Source organism: Amyelois transitella, chromosome 26 (assembly GCF_032362555.1).
Source record: "Amyelois transitella isolate CPQ chromosome 26, ilAmyTran1.1, whole genome shotgun sequence".
Lineage (NCBI taxonomy): Eukaryota > Metazoa > Arthropoda > Insecta > Lepidoptera > Pyralidae > Amyelois > Amyelois transitella.
Genome location: NC_083529.1, coordinates 1418621 through 1434039, shown reverse-complemented (window position 1 = coordinate 1434039; position 15419 = coordinate 1418621). Strand labels below are relative to the sequence as shown.

Here is a 15419-nt window from a genome sequence, read left to right as displayed (position 1 = left end):
GTAGATAGCATTAAGGTTTAAAAAAGTGATAACTATCTTTGAATCTTAATGCCATCATGAGCGTTAGTTCGGGCTCGACCGCCACAAAGGGAAGATCTTCCACCAGGCTAGGTGTAATGCGTGGGGAACTGCGGCTCCGACGATGTTGTGTCGGAGGTTATACATGATACGAAAACTCATTGCTCTACTCATAGAGCTCCTTAGTTATCAACCATGTTTATAATGTCACTTATATTGTATTTCAATACGTGCTGTTTTAAGCTGAATAAAACCAACGTTCCTTATGGTTTTGTCTTTATTCTTGTATCAATACATATGCTCCAATCTTTACATACATACATATGGTCACGTCTATATCCCTTGCGGGGTAGGCAGAGCCAACGGTCTTGAAAAGACTGAATGGCCACGTTCAGCTATTTGACTTAATGATAGAATTGAGATTCAAATAGTGGCAGGTTGCTAGCCCATCGCCTAAAAAGAATCCAAGTTTGTAAGCCTATCCCTTAGTCGCATTTTACGACATCCATGGAAAAGAGATGGAGTGGTTCTATTCTTGTTTGTATTGGTGCCGGGAACCACACGGCACTCCAATCTTTGCTTGCGCGATTTAGACTTTACGCTGTTTTTGACTGATAGCGTCTCGTGATTGGTTCTTGTTACTTGTGGCGTACAGATGTCGCCACAAGTAGGTATTATAATTAAACTCTATTTGCTTGCCTTGTTAACGGTTATCTCTCTAGCTATCGCGAATGCAATTTTGTGATACTATGGTTAAAGTTATATGGACATGTTCTACATTACTTAAAGTTTATTTATTAGCAGCTTTTACCCACAGTGTCGCCTGCGTAAATTAAGCGCCATCGACGACGAATAAAAACTATAAATTTAAATTTTATCTTCGCCATCTTTTTTTTTACTTTTTTGAGTAATATACACACATATAGACACGTCTATATCCCTTGCGGGGTAGACAGAACCAACAGTCTGAAAACACTGATCGGTCACGTTCAGCTATTTGTCTTGATGATAGATTTGAGAATTAAATATTGATGGGTTGGTAACCCATCGCCTTAAAGAAGAATCCCAACTTTATGAGAAATAAATGGAGTGATCCTCTTCTTTTTTTTTATTGGTTGGGGAAATACATGGCACATCTTTTATGAGTTTAAACAAAAACAGCGATATTTATAAATATATTTAAAATATCTGCGAATCATTCCAGCACAAAACGCTTTAACAACTAAAAATGCAATAGGTACTAATTATAAAAAAAAATGGTATTTTTTCCTACCCTTGACTTGGCAACCCCACGCTAGGAATGGAAGAATCATGCCAATTAGTATTTGGATGTTTTAAAACACACATTTATTACGTTCCTATCCCTTATGGGCAATAATTATAAAGGCTATTTAGGCTTAAAATATTATTACTTACTAAATAGGATAAGTGTATTGTTAATAAGAAAAATAAGTCAGTCAGAAGGCGACGTTCTTCTTGATGGCTTAATGATGGAATTGGGATTGAGAGAGCATTACGGATAATATTGTGATATTCAGATTTCTATGGCGTGTCCACATTAACCCAGTCAGTTCATTGACCCCATAGCGGTACTTCGGCCGATCTCAAATTATCAATATACTATACATATTTAATATGCACTAGATTTTCCGTTAGTAATACTGACGATAGCATGATTGAAAAATTAAACGGTTGAGATTAAAACGCGGAAGAACAAGAAGTTCTTGAAATGGCATATCTTCTACCTTCTCTTCAATCAAGTAACAGGTGATTCTAGACACTTTAGAATCTTCTCCACATCTTTCCCATGGACGTCGTAAAAGGCGACTAGGCGTAGGGCTTATAAACTTAGGAATCTTTATTTTTTTGCTGGGCAACCTTTCACGATTTCATCATTGAGCCGTTAAGCCGAACGTGGCCTTTCAGTCTTTTGGCTCTGTTTACCCCGAAAGGGATATAAACGAAGCTAAAATTTAGAGTTGGCAACGCTAGTTTAATCCTAGGACAAGTCGTAACCAAAAGCCTATTTATAGTTTAGTAGTTCCGTAAGATATTGGTAAAGATAAGATAAAACTCACGGCTACTCAAAGGCCATAAATTGATAAGAATTGTTTAAACCAAACAGGTTTAGACATTGCCTAAACGGTAGATTAGAAAATATAGAGTTAATAATAGTTTGTTTATAGAATGGACAGTTTTTTCTCGACATAATCCGATGCTAACACGGCAATGATGAGAGTAAAGTGAGAAATCCACCATTATTTTACGGGTATACGGGTCTTCTTTTGAGTCGCGAGGGTATTTGTTACCTACTAGAGGCCGCCCGCGACTTCGTCCGCGTGGAATCATACCCGCGGGGACTCCGGTATAAAAAGTAGCCTATATGTAACTCTGGATCTTCAGCTACCTACATACCAAACACCGTAATCGGTTCAGTAGTTTCATCCTGACATACTCAAAAATTTACTCATTTATAATATATAATTAAGTATTTTATTTTATATTTTGTGTAGATATTAAAGTATTTATTTAGTTTGACCCCACATAAAGTTCTCTGTCAGACCCAATGGTTGACTGGTAGATAATGCTTCTAGCATTAAGTCCGCCAATTGTTCTATACATTTGTATTTTAAACAATGAAGTTTAAATAAATAAATATTTTATTTATTTGTTTATCCAAATCTTAGTATATCGTTACAGTTTAAACCTTGTTACAGTTTAAAACTTAAACTAAGTGACTTATAAAAAATTTAATTTATAAAAATCTTTTAGTTTTAATGGTGTGACGTCATCATTTTAACAGGTCATTCCATTATCCTTTGTCATTCTCCAGACTCTTAGTAGAGATAATTACGCGAAATTTAAGAACATTGGTTCCATAAATAACCGGTGAAGAAGCAACAAACAAACAAATAAACTTACTTTCTCATTTATAATGTTAGTTGGAATAGGTTGCATTTGAAACGGCGCGGCGAGGGCTTTCCTTTGAGATTTCTAATTGAACACGGCGTCACCTTAAGTTAATGTTGTGTTTAACTTTCTCGGTGTGTTAACGGTCTCAGAATTAATCATTTAAATCATTCCTATAAGTAATTATATTTACCTCAACAAACTTGTTAAATCGACGGTAGCTGAGAAAAGTTAAAATAATAGGATTAGAAGACAGATTCTTACTATACTAACATACATACATATAATCACGTCTTTATCCCTTGTGGGGTAGACAGAGCCAACGACCTTGAAAAGACTGATAGGCCACATTCAGCTTTGACAGGTTGTTAGCCCAAAAGAAGAATATAATCGCTTAAAAGAAGAATCCCAAGTTAATAAGCCTATCCTTTAGTCGCCTTTTACGACATCCAAAGGAACGAGATGGAATGGTCCTATTCTTTTTTTTTGGTGCCGGGACCCACACGGCTCTATAATTCACTACACACTAGACAAAAACACTATATCAAAAAAACATGCTCAATTTTCATTTATTGCGTTAGTATTTTCGTTTTAAGCGCCATTTTACATTTTTAAACGGCACAGTGCTGCCCTCATTTGTTATAAATTATTTTATTTAAAACAAAGACGTAAGTTATAATGTATTATAAATAACTGGATATTATAGATGTAGTATCTGCGTTCCCCTCCGTGAAAAAGGTTATGCTCCGTGATTTCATGTATACATATTTTTTGGGCAAGTAGGTACAATGTAATGTTACCTTTTGTGCTAAATAAAGATTTTTCTTTCTTTCTTTCTATATTGTAGCGTACTATATAAATAGTAATAAACAAAGTAAGTATCAAATTAAAGTGTCATTTTCCCGAAACAAAAGGTTGAATCTGTTTCTTATTGCATATAGGTATCTCTTTAATCAACCGCCATTCTATATATTATATTTTATATGTGTTTAGATATAATTATATATATATATACTCACGTATAACCAATTATTGTACAATGACACGTTATATTAAAAAAAATAATGAGTTTATTCTAAGCATTCGTGTGTTTCACTTCACGTCTACACTCACTCCACATGACAATATAATATGTTTTTTGTTGTAACATTTATTAATTAAACAAATTTTAAATAATTTATATAAATAAATAAAAAAATAAATGTTTATTGCACCAAAAACAATGTACAAGTTGTGGAATTAAACCATTCAGTAAAATTCATTTTTAAGAACACCTGATGTATAGGTACCATTATATCTTCTACGTGAAAGAATCGCCGGCAAGAGCGAGTTATTTATGCAAAATAAAAGTGGAGAAAATTCAAGATACAAAATTGCTTTGAGAGCAAAGACCTCAATGTTTAGACATGAAGATTTATTTCAGAATATTTTTACTTTAGTTTATGTATCAATATGTTTACTTTAGCATCTAGATCTAGACCATTTGGGGATCTTAAGAGGAAATACAAGGTTTGTCATGAAAAACATAACGTAACGTATAATTATGTAACTTTGTAAATAAAAAATGTTTAATGTTAACTAATATTATAAATGCAAAAGTAAGTTTGTTTGTTTATTACCTCTTCACGCGTTATCTTATCTGAACCAATCTTGAAATTTCGTATATACATATAATTAAGAGTATGGAGAAGGACATAAGAGATACCTTTTGACTCTGGTAAAAAAATAAAGATTCCGTGGGTAACGTTATCAATTTTTTTTAAATTGAAGTTGTTATTTTACTAGAAATGTACAACAAAAATTAAACGAATTACGCTTAAATAAGCATAACAGCAACAATTTTTGGCGATATCTTTTCAATGTTTCATTTTGTTTTTAGTTTTCCTAGTTAGTATTAGGTATATTACGTCTGTGTAAACCGTGTATTGTACAACCACCTTACCCAAATGTTTTCAAATACTGTGACTAATTTTCGCAACCTAGAGTATGTTGCTTTAAGATATGCAACTGGTATATCCTCTTAAGTGCTGATTATTTTTCTAGCTGGTTTTCAGATTTAAACCTAGGATTTCTGAGAAGAATATTTGCTTTGAAGAATGTTTGAAAAATCGGTCGTTGGTTCGGGACGTCATGAGACCTCAATGTTCATCGTCTAAGGTTCGATTCAATAATCTCAGTTTTGAGTTTAAATATATTCGTAAAAACATACCAATTAAACATATACTTTTATGTATGTTTTATATGTTGATATTTTACAAAGTTGGTCCGTTTTCACTTTTGTCCAATCTGTGTATTTACCTGTACCATTTTTAATTTGTAACACACAAGTTGCTCTGCCATGAGACCGTCGAATGTAGTGCTAAAATACTCCTGCGCACGATCGCACGACTGGAAAGTCAGCGCGGTTTTCGCGCCGAAAACATGCTACCATAAAACCGTAACTACGAAGATATTACAGAAAAAAGTCAATTAAAATTCTTAAAGTTAAAACTTAACGATGTTGTTCAAAATAGTTTTAATACTTACGTGTATGTCAACTTTCCAATGCAGTAAGTTCTGCAGTGATTACCGAACTTTGGATGTACTTAAAAGATCGTCATACGATTTTTCAGTGAAATTATTAGACAGTGTGTTACAAGATACGAAAGCTGATGATTTTGTCTTCTCACCTTTGGCAACTTGGTTACAACTAACGTCATTAGCGGAAGGCGCAAGGAAGAAGACTTTAAAACAGATATTAACAGTGACCAAACATTCCACACTACAATGTCTGAAGAAGAAGTGGAAGAAGTTAATAAACAAAATGAATTCAGACTTGGAAGTCGATCTTACACTTAGAAATGTGATTATTATAGATAAACTGTTCGGTGTTAAAAAAGGTTTCGTGAGAAACGTTGAAAAACTGAAAAATACTAAAGTTCTTTTATACAATTTTAATAATATCGATAAAGTAGCTGATGGAACGAATGATTTCATCGAAAAAGAAACTGATGGTAAAGTTTCTAGTATAGTTTATCCAGATTATTTCAATTCCACATATTTAGTAGGCGTTGGAGTGTTATATTTTACTGGCAGTTGGAAATCTGCCTTTCAAAAGCAGTATACGCAGGTGAAAGACTTTTATTCTTTATCAGGAGTAAAGGTGGGGCAAGTGAATATGATGAGACAGTCAGGATACTTCAACGTGACTTACATCCCGGTGATAAAGTCGAGAGTTTTGGAACTGCCTTGCTCGAACGAAAGGATATCCATGTTGGTATTCATACCGAAACAACAGAAGCACTTGTTGAATTTCTTCTATTCACTGCGCAGAATAGAATTGAAATCAATATTTACAATGTTCAAGAGTTCTGGTGGGAAGTATGTAAATTTGGAATTACCCAGATTCAAAATGAGCTTCGAATTTGATAATATACCTGAATTGATTTATGATTTGGGTGCTAGAAGGATGTTTAGTCCAAACAACGCTGAGTTCAAAGGTATAAGTGATTATACAATTTTCCCATCAATGCTGACACAAGTGGCTGATGTAGAAGTTACCGAAGAAGGTGTTCAAGCTAGATCATTAACTGTGGAGAATCTCTATCAAAATAGTAGTGAAGTATCAGATTTTATTGCCAATAAGCCCTTTGTATTTATGCTAATTGATAAAGAAATAGAAGTTATACTATTTGCCGGTATGTATGGTAAGCCTACAGTGTACGAATGAGCTTTGACTTATTCGTTGAATGTAATAATTATTTCGATAGTGGAAAAGAATTAAGTCAATTTACTTGTCAGTATAATGTGAAGTCTTTATTTGAAATGTTAATAAAAGCATTTTAACTTTAATTCAAAGTAGAGTAGAATGTGATATTAATAATTATTTATGGCTTATAATATTAATTAATACTTAATTGTTTTCTTTCATTAACGATTCAATAGCAGCTTGCGCAATCTAGTCATTTTAAAAATCTATCAAAAATAATTATAATAAACTTATGTTCTTTAATTATGTTATACTTTAAAATGTGTGAATGTAATTTGAATAAATTGGCATTTCTGGCTTAAAACTATAAATAATTATCAGCACACGTTTTTTTTTCGTAAAGTAAACTAAACCCATTTGCATATAAATTAGTTTGAATTTCATAAATCATTGATTGGTATTATTATACGTTCTTTTTTCAAAAAGTAGTCGATCCAACTATTTTTATTTTTCATAAATTTAGGTATTAGATTTTTTTTAAATCAGTTTGCTATATCTGAGGTATGCTCTAATGACAGAGAGTCAAAAGTAAATCTAAAAATAATATCATCGTATTAATTTATGTTACCTATTGAAAATTCAAAGTAATTTCATAGCTGAAAATGATTTTTTTATATATATATTTATTCATTTCACAATATTATATTATTTTTATTTATATTAGTCGACTAAGTTCGCGACCTGCCCGAACCAGGATTATGTTCAAAGGTGAACCCTAGGCACAGATTACAATCTGTGACCCCGGGCTCATTTTCACCTGGGGAGGACACCTGATGATGAAGATGTAAGGACATGAAACACTTGGATAATAAGGATTTCTGAACCCCGGGTGAAGATGTAAGGATAATAATACGGATTTCTGAGGCTAGCGACCCAATAAAGACTTTTTGGTACCTACATATCTGTTACTACATTATCAAGGTATAATCTCATATTCTAATCATATCAATATATCATAGAGAACAACGTGATAGTATTTTTACATAGTGAAAAAAATCTAGCGTGACAGATGTTATTTTTTCGTGAAAAAATAAAATACACACATTATCAAGTCTTTAATTGGTGGTTTTCCGGCCTTTTATAATAGAAGAACCACTCCATATATCTTTCCCGTGGATGTTGTAAAAGGCGTTTAAGGGATAGGCTTATAAACTTGGTATACCTATAGTATCATGGGCTAGCAACCTGTCACTGTTTGAATCTAAATTTCATCACGAAGCAGAACGTGGCCTTTCAGTCCTTCCACGACCTTTGGCTCTGTCTACCCAGCAACGGATATAGACGTGACTATATGTATGTATGTTCTTTACTGTATGTTTACAATAAAGCATCAATTAATTTCGTTTTATTAACCTATATAAATATTACTACATCTACTGTTTTATTATAATATGGTAATAAAGTAGATTCATAAGACAGGATAGCTATGCATATTAAAAAGCTATTATATAAGCTATATATGTCACAGTAATACGCGTTTGCGTAATTTATATATCTTAAATTTTGAATTAATGAATATTCTAAATGTCATTTTTTTTGTTATTCGGTAGGTATATAAGCTTCGGACTACAATTTTAACTGCAATAATTTGGTTGGAATCGTAATATATTAGGACAAATGAACCTTTACCATATTGGGTACATTTTAGACTAGGTCAAGTGTACCCTAAACGGATCATAGCATGAAGAGAGTTCAGTGTCCTTACGCGGAAGATGTATTCAGAGTAAGCGAGCGGTAAGATGAGGCCTCTGCCTACCCCTCCGGGAAAGAGGCGAGATTTGATGTTTGTATAAATCTTAGTAGGTTACAATAACATTATAATTTGTCGGGGAATTACAGCGCCGGAAATTCGTTTTAAATATAGTGCGTTATAATTATTTGCTCCACATAATTTATGTATATTTCGTTTTAGTAACGCAAACCTAATTTTATGCTTACCGAAATATCGATACGAGATACAATTGATGCTGAAATAGTTTTATACATATAGGTACATACATACCATCAAGCGTCGGTGGTCGAATTAGCTCTGTCTACCCTGCAAGGTATATAGACGTGACAATATGTATGTACTATGTAGCAAATTATTCAAAGGTACAATTAATTAACTTGTGTACAAGCTATGTGACGTTGCACTTACATACAGTCATACATATAATCACGTCTATATCCCTTGCGGGGCAGACAGAGCCAACAGTCTTGAAAAGACTGATAGGCCACGTTCAGCTTTTGGCTTTAAGAAAGAATCGAGTTTCAAAAAGTGACAGGTTGCTAGCCCCTCGCCTAAATGAAGAATCCCAAGTTTATAAGCCTACCCCTTGGTCGCCTTTTACGACATCCATGGGAGAGAGATGAAGTGGTTCTATTCTTTTTTCTATTGGTGCCGGGATCCACACGGCGCTTACACACCACACATTGCACTTAAATAGACAAAATATTTGAGTTTAGTTGTTTTTCCTTAATATGACCTCGAGATCTGCTATAAAGATAGACTATTTATAGCATACAACTTCCTGACAAGTCTGGCTGGGCTTTTATGATTTTTTTTTAATTTACTTCTATTTGAATCTCAATTCGTCATTAATTGAACGTGGCATTTAGTCTTTTCATGACTATTGGCTCTGTCTTCCCTATAAGGGATAGAGACGTGATCATATGTATGTAAGTATGCTAACTGCAATTATAATAACCGTATATATTTATGTCGCAGGAAAATAAAGTAACCAGAGATTTCGCGAAATCCCTAGGGATATCACGAAATCACGGCATATATTGAATATTCTTATTTACGACGCCTTCTTACTAAAATAGTCAGTGAAATGTCGTTTCACTTAATGAAATGTCAGAAAAACGGATACCTCCGAGTAAAAATCGTCCAATGTATCTCTCTCCCTCTCTCTACCCAAACGGACACAAGTGGGAGCGGAAGGAAGCCGCCGTGGAAGCGGCCGCCGCGTCAGGAATATGAGCGAGGGCAGCTCACACTCCTGACAACGAAGCGGTAGGCGATGGCCCCGTGTGGTTTTAGTAGGTTCAAGCCCCACGTAACCCGTCCGGCTTCCCGTACCCGGCCGGGTAGACGAAGGTCTTTCCACACGTAAAAAAAAGTTTAGGTTAGGTAAGGTTAGGTTAATAATTATGTATGTATGTACTTTTAAAAGGACTTAGCACGAACCTTTTTCATGCTTTATTTCACTAGATTTAGATGAGTGAAATAATATATCACTAGATTGAAATAGTATTTTGTCATATCACTAATAATTTTTTAGTAAGAACATGTATTAAATAGGAATATTCACCATCTTCCGTGATTTCGTGGTATACCTAAGGATTTTGTGAAATCTCTGATATCCTCATTTCTCTGCGACATTTATTTATCGTGGCAAGTGAAAAGATGTAGCCTACCCTTCGGGAAAAGAGGCGTGATTTTATGGAACCTTTGTACTGTACAATTATATTTTGTCCACAAATAGGGTAAACCGTATAGCTATTGCCCACTTAAGGACTTCAAACACTTTGGCTTCAAATTATAAAAAAAGTATTACAAGTTTCAACCATTTATAATTTTTTTCTTATGTCTAAATAAGATCTCCATCAAAGTGTTAACGATTTTTAGTCAAAACTTACATGGCTTAGAAAATAAATAAACAAATTTAAAATTATCCAAAAATGTACAGTTATTGCCCATTGCTTACACTAATTGCCCAGTACCCTTAAATGATAAATTAGACTTTGAACTTTTGTCACTCCTTCTGATGTTCTTCAAAAATGCCTTCCACCAACCATCACCTGGCTTATTTAAAAAAAACGAATTAGGGCGCGGGTTTTCTTCCAAAAACTTTTGCACGGAGTCTAAAATGTCTATTTCGAGGAAATCCTTTTCTAGCGATATTTTTATCCAATCCTCCAAACGACTTTCTTCAGACATTAATAGGTATAGGTGACTAGCTGTGCCCGCAACTTCGTCCACGTGGAATAATTATTTTGGGCATTATTGAAGCCCTCAAGGATGAATAATTTTTCCCGTTTTTTTTCACATTTTCTATTATTTCTTTGCTCCTTATAGTTACAGTGTGATATTATATAGCCTTAAGCCTTCCTCGATTAATGGTCTATTCAACGCAAAAATAATTTTTCAATTCGAACCAGTAGTTCCTGAGATAAGCGCGTTCAAACAAACAAACAAACTCTTCTGCTTTATAATATTAGTAAAGATGGTCCTGTACCAATAGATTTAAAGCTAACCTGATTGAAGTTGAAGCGCAATCAGAGTAAGAGAAGAGGGGAAAGGATATAAGATAAAATGAAAGATTTAAATTACTTTTTAAATGTATAGGAACAAACGGGCCAAAAAATACAATAAACTTGACTCTTGTCAAACAGACATTTTTTAATTTACTTGTTCACCGAATTTATGGCGGGACGAAGGTGATCCGCGTATGAGTTTTTATACATACGGTTGTCCGTTTGTTACTAACATATAATTTTATTTATTTATAGTATTTACAACTATTTAAATGTGATCCCTACAGTCCTAAACTGGTTTTATGTCCCAGATTTTTAATATAGTAGCGGAGACTGGACCTCGGAACACAGTATTTTTCAACAATTTGCCTTGTAGACAAATTGTTAGAAGCATCTTGAAGAGCCTCGATAGCTTTCTGTAAATTTTCTTTGCTATATTGCATTTTTGATGTCTTTGGCATACTGTAAATAAAACAATAACAGCCAATAAGATGTTGTGCATAGCGATTGGCTACCCGCACCCACGAAATAATGTTAACAATATTTGCTACATTGTCAATATTATTGCGTATGTTTGGCAAAAATATTGACAATATTACATAGTGAAAAAAATATTGACAATATTATTGCGCGTATGCAAGCCATTAAGCTAATAAATGTGACGGCAACATTACTGACTTAATCAAAAAATTGCCGATAATGATTGCCCTGGGCAATAACTATAGATATTAACCATGGCAATCACTAAAATTATGGTGGGCAATAACTAAAAATATGCCGAAATACGTACAGCGATTGCCCACCGTTAAAAAACCGTTGAATCTAATCTGATTTCAAATATTTTCATTAAAAACATAACATAACACTTATGATTTCGTCATAACCATACACCAATAATGAAATATCAAATAAAATTTAAAAAAAATGAACCTCTAAGCAAGTAATTCCTTAAGAAAATTGCTAAAAAGCTTACCTGTTTGAGTTACACGTTCACCCGTCTTGACAAAATATACCTTAATGGTTTTTTTTTCTTCAGTGTTAACACTTATCAATTTTAAAATCTACTATAAATTGACCATAGAGTAACCTAGTAAATTATATTCGAAACAAGTGAGAACACAACCTTTGATTCAGATTTTTTTTCTAAAAACGGGCAATCACTGCCTGTGGGCAATCACTCTCTGGTTTACCCTACCTGCACAAAATATAATTGTACAGTTCAGGAATTGAAGTCAGTTCCGGGTGATTTGACATTAACAATTTGTCATGCACCATTTGATAGGCATGTATTTAGATTTGTTATTTTAATACCTATTGTCTTCTGACAATGCACGTGCGGACATTATATTATGCTATTATGTCGTTTTATTTGGGTGGTCCTTTTCAGACGGTCAGGTTTTGAATATCCTTGTAAATAATAATATCTAGTATTGAAAAGTTTCGTATTGAATGGTGCCGTGTGGTTCCTGGCAACAATAGAAAAAAAATAGGACCACTCCATCTCTTTCCCACGGATGTCGTTAAAGGCGACAAAGGGATATTTTTTTAAATAAATAAATATATACGAGACAAATTAAACTTGATTGATTGAGCCTCAAATTGAGTTTTTGAGTAAGCCTCGAAGAAAGTTCGAAACTTGTGTTACGAGATACTAACTCTGTAATATGCTTGTAAACTTGGAATTCTTTTTGTATGCGATGTTATATGCCTGTCATTATTTGAATCTCAATTTCATCATAAACCTGATGCAGCTGAATCTGACCTTTCAGTCGTTTCAGACAAAGGGATATGCTTGCAAAGTTGGGATTCTTCTTTTGGGCCATGGGCAACCTGCCACTGTTTGAATCTCAATTCTATCATTGAGCCAAGCAGTTTGATTTGGCCTATCAGACTGTTCAAGACTGTTGGCTCTGTCTACCCCGCATGGGATATAGATGTGATAATAAGTATGTATGTTTCTTTGTTATATCTTTATTTCACAGGAATTTACACAATTACATTAATTTACACAAGTACATATCTAGTACCTTATTATATCTGGTGATAATCCCGGGTTAGATCCTCGCCTTTCTAGACAGGAGCCCGAGGAACGCCTTTACGACTCTATTTATTCGGTGATTCAGGTTTTTACACGAAGCGACTCCCATCTGACATCCGCCATCTTTGCAGGGGAACCTAACTCATATTGGATCATGGTTACACATTCTATCGAAATAACATACATATGGTCACGTCTATATCCCTTGCGGGGTAGACAGAGCCAACAGTCTTGAAAAGGCTGAATGGCCACGTTCAGCTGTTTGGATTCATGTTAGAATTGAGATTCAAATAGTGACAGGTTGCTAGCCCATCGCCTAAAAAAGAATCCCAAATTTGTAAGCCTTTCCTTAGTCGCCTTTTACGACATCCATGGGAAAGAGATCGAGTGGTCCTATTCTTTTTTTGTATCGGTGCCGGGAACCACACGGCAAATCGAATATATTTTACAGATTCAAATCGAAATAACAATTGAGTTTAATATCTCAATGCGCAGCATGACCGGCATTTAGGTAAAGCGAGACTTTCACAATTTCACATTTCTATGTTGTTTTCGTTCATTTCGTTCAATAGTTAAAACGGTAATTTTACACGTCCTCGTAAAAGGTACCTTCACGTTTCATTATTCTAATGTAAGTTAACATGCAGTTAGGTAAAAAAAAAAGTTAAGACTCTGCGCCGTGAAGTAGGTATAGAAAAAATGAATGTTGAATGAATGAAAACAATATTCTTATTAAATGAAAAACCTACACACATACTTATATATAATCACGTCTATATCCCTTGCGGGATAGACAGAGCCAACAGTCATGAAAAGACTGATGGGCCGCATTCAGCTGCTTGGCTAATGATAGAATTGAGATTCAAACAGTGACAGGTTGCTAGCCCATCGTCTAAAAGAAGAATCACAAATTTAAAAGCCCATCCCTTAGTCGCCTCTTACGACATCCATCGAAATGAGTGGGAGTGAGAGAGAGAGAGAGAGTTTTTTTGGTGCCGGGAACCACACGACACTTAAAATAATAACTGTTTGTTTATCGATTTTGGGCTTGATTTTCCTAAATATTGTTATCAAAAATGCGATCATCACTATACTATGTCATAAACATTTTATGAATAAGAAGAATGATGGGCGCGAAATATAAAATGAGTCAGCCATATTTGCTTTATCGTGCGTAAAACATGATAGTAAACGCGCAAACAGATTCATTATCTTTCTTATCTAAATTAATTAAGCAAGCAGGCGTTATGTTGGAATAGTGTTTTATATCATTTTCAAAATTAAATAGGTCAAGTGTGGATTTAAATCGATTGCTAATATTTTTAGGACATTGTCTTTACTAAATTGTTTTTATAATATGTGATCGTGTCCTTAATCTGACCGCAATTCCTGGTGGAATTAAAAGACAGGAATAAGTTATTTCTATTATGTGATATGTGATAGAAGAGTCGTGATAGGTGTTAATACTAGAATATTGCCTGTTCGCTTAGTCGCCTTTCACGACATCCATCTCATTCCCCTTCTCTTTAGAATATAATAGATTTATTTTCTAAATTGGATACAAGGTATCACTTATTGACGTCACATCATTATAACTACTACCGTTTCCAAAGCGCATGTGTAGAAGAAGCGGCGGAACGAACTACACTGCGGCATTTTCACCGGACGTCAATTTCCAAATATAGATCTCTTTAATCTGTAATGTTTCTTTTCTTGATGTAGTTATGTTGTTTTGTGTTATGAATATTTTATAATAAATACTTATACGAGTATAGATTAACATTACGCAGACGCATGCTTATTATTATTATAATAGATAATATAAACAGCTGAACGTGGCTTGAATCAGTCTTTTTAAGACTGTTGGCTCTGTATACCCCGCATGGGATATAGACGTGAATATATTTAGGTATGTATGTATAGATAACATAGATGCCGGAACATACAAACAGATAACAATGATCAGACTACAATGAGAGAATGCATTTATGGCGTGTATGAGTGTCACGACACGACAGTGTGAGTTGCCGTGTGGTTCCCGGCACCAATACAAAAAAAAAAGAATAGGATCACTCCATCTCTTTCCCATGGATGTCGTAAAAGGCGACTAAGGGATAGGCTTGCAAACTTGAGATCAATTTTTTTAGGCGATGGGCTAGCAACCTGTCACAATTTGAATCTCAATTCTATCATTTAGCCAAATAGCTGAATGTGGCCTATCAGTCTTTTTAAGACTATTGGCTCTGTCTAACCCGCAAGGGATATAGACGTGATTATATGTATGTACGAGTGACACCCGTCGAATAGTAAAATTAACACATGCCAATGCCATACAATAAAAACCTTGAGCGACTGTGTCTTGCATCTCGTGAAAAAAAGTTAAGACGCATTGCTTTAAAGACGATGATATAATATGTGCGTTCGAGCATTCAAATTTCATTCATTCATACGTACATACAT

The 15419-nt window shown here is 34.3% G+C and overlaps 1 protein-coding gene across 1 annotated transcript; it reads left to right on the top strand.

The window, feature by feature from the left end:
• Positions 1–5273: 5273 nt before the first annotated feature.
• LOC106136011 (serine protease inhibitor 27A) lies at positions 5274–6993 on the top strand. Its single transcript, XM_013336439.2, has one exon. It carries the CDS (start codon positions 5426–5428, stop codon positions 6635–6637), a length of 1212 nt encoding a protein of 403 aa, XP_013191893.2. The 5' UTR covers positions 5274–5425; the 3' UTR covers positions 6638–6993.
• The last annotated feature ends 8426 nt before the right edge of the window (positions 6994–15419 follow it).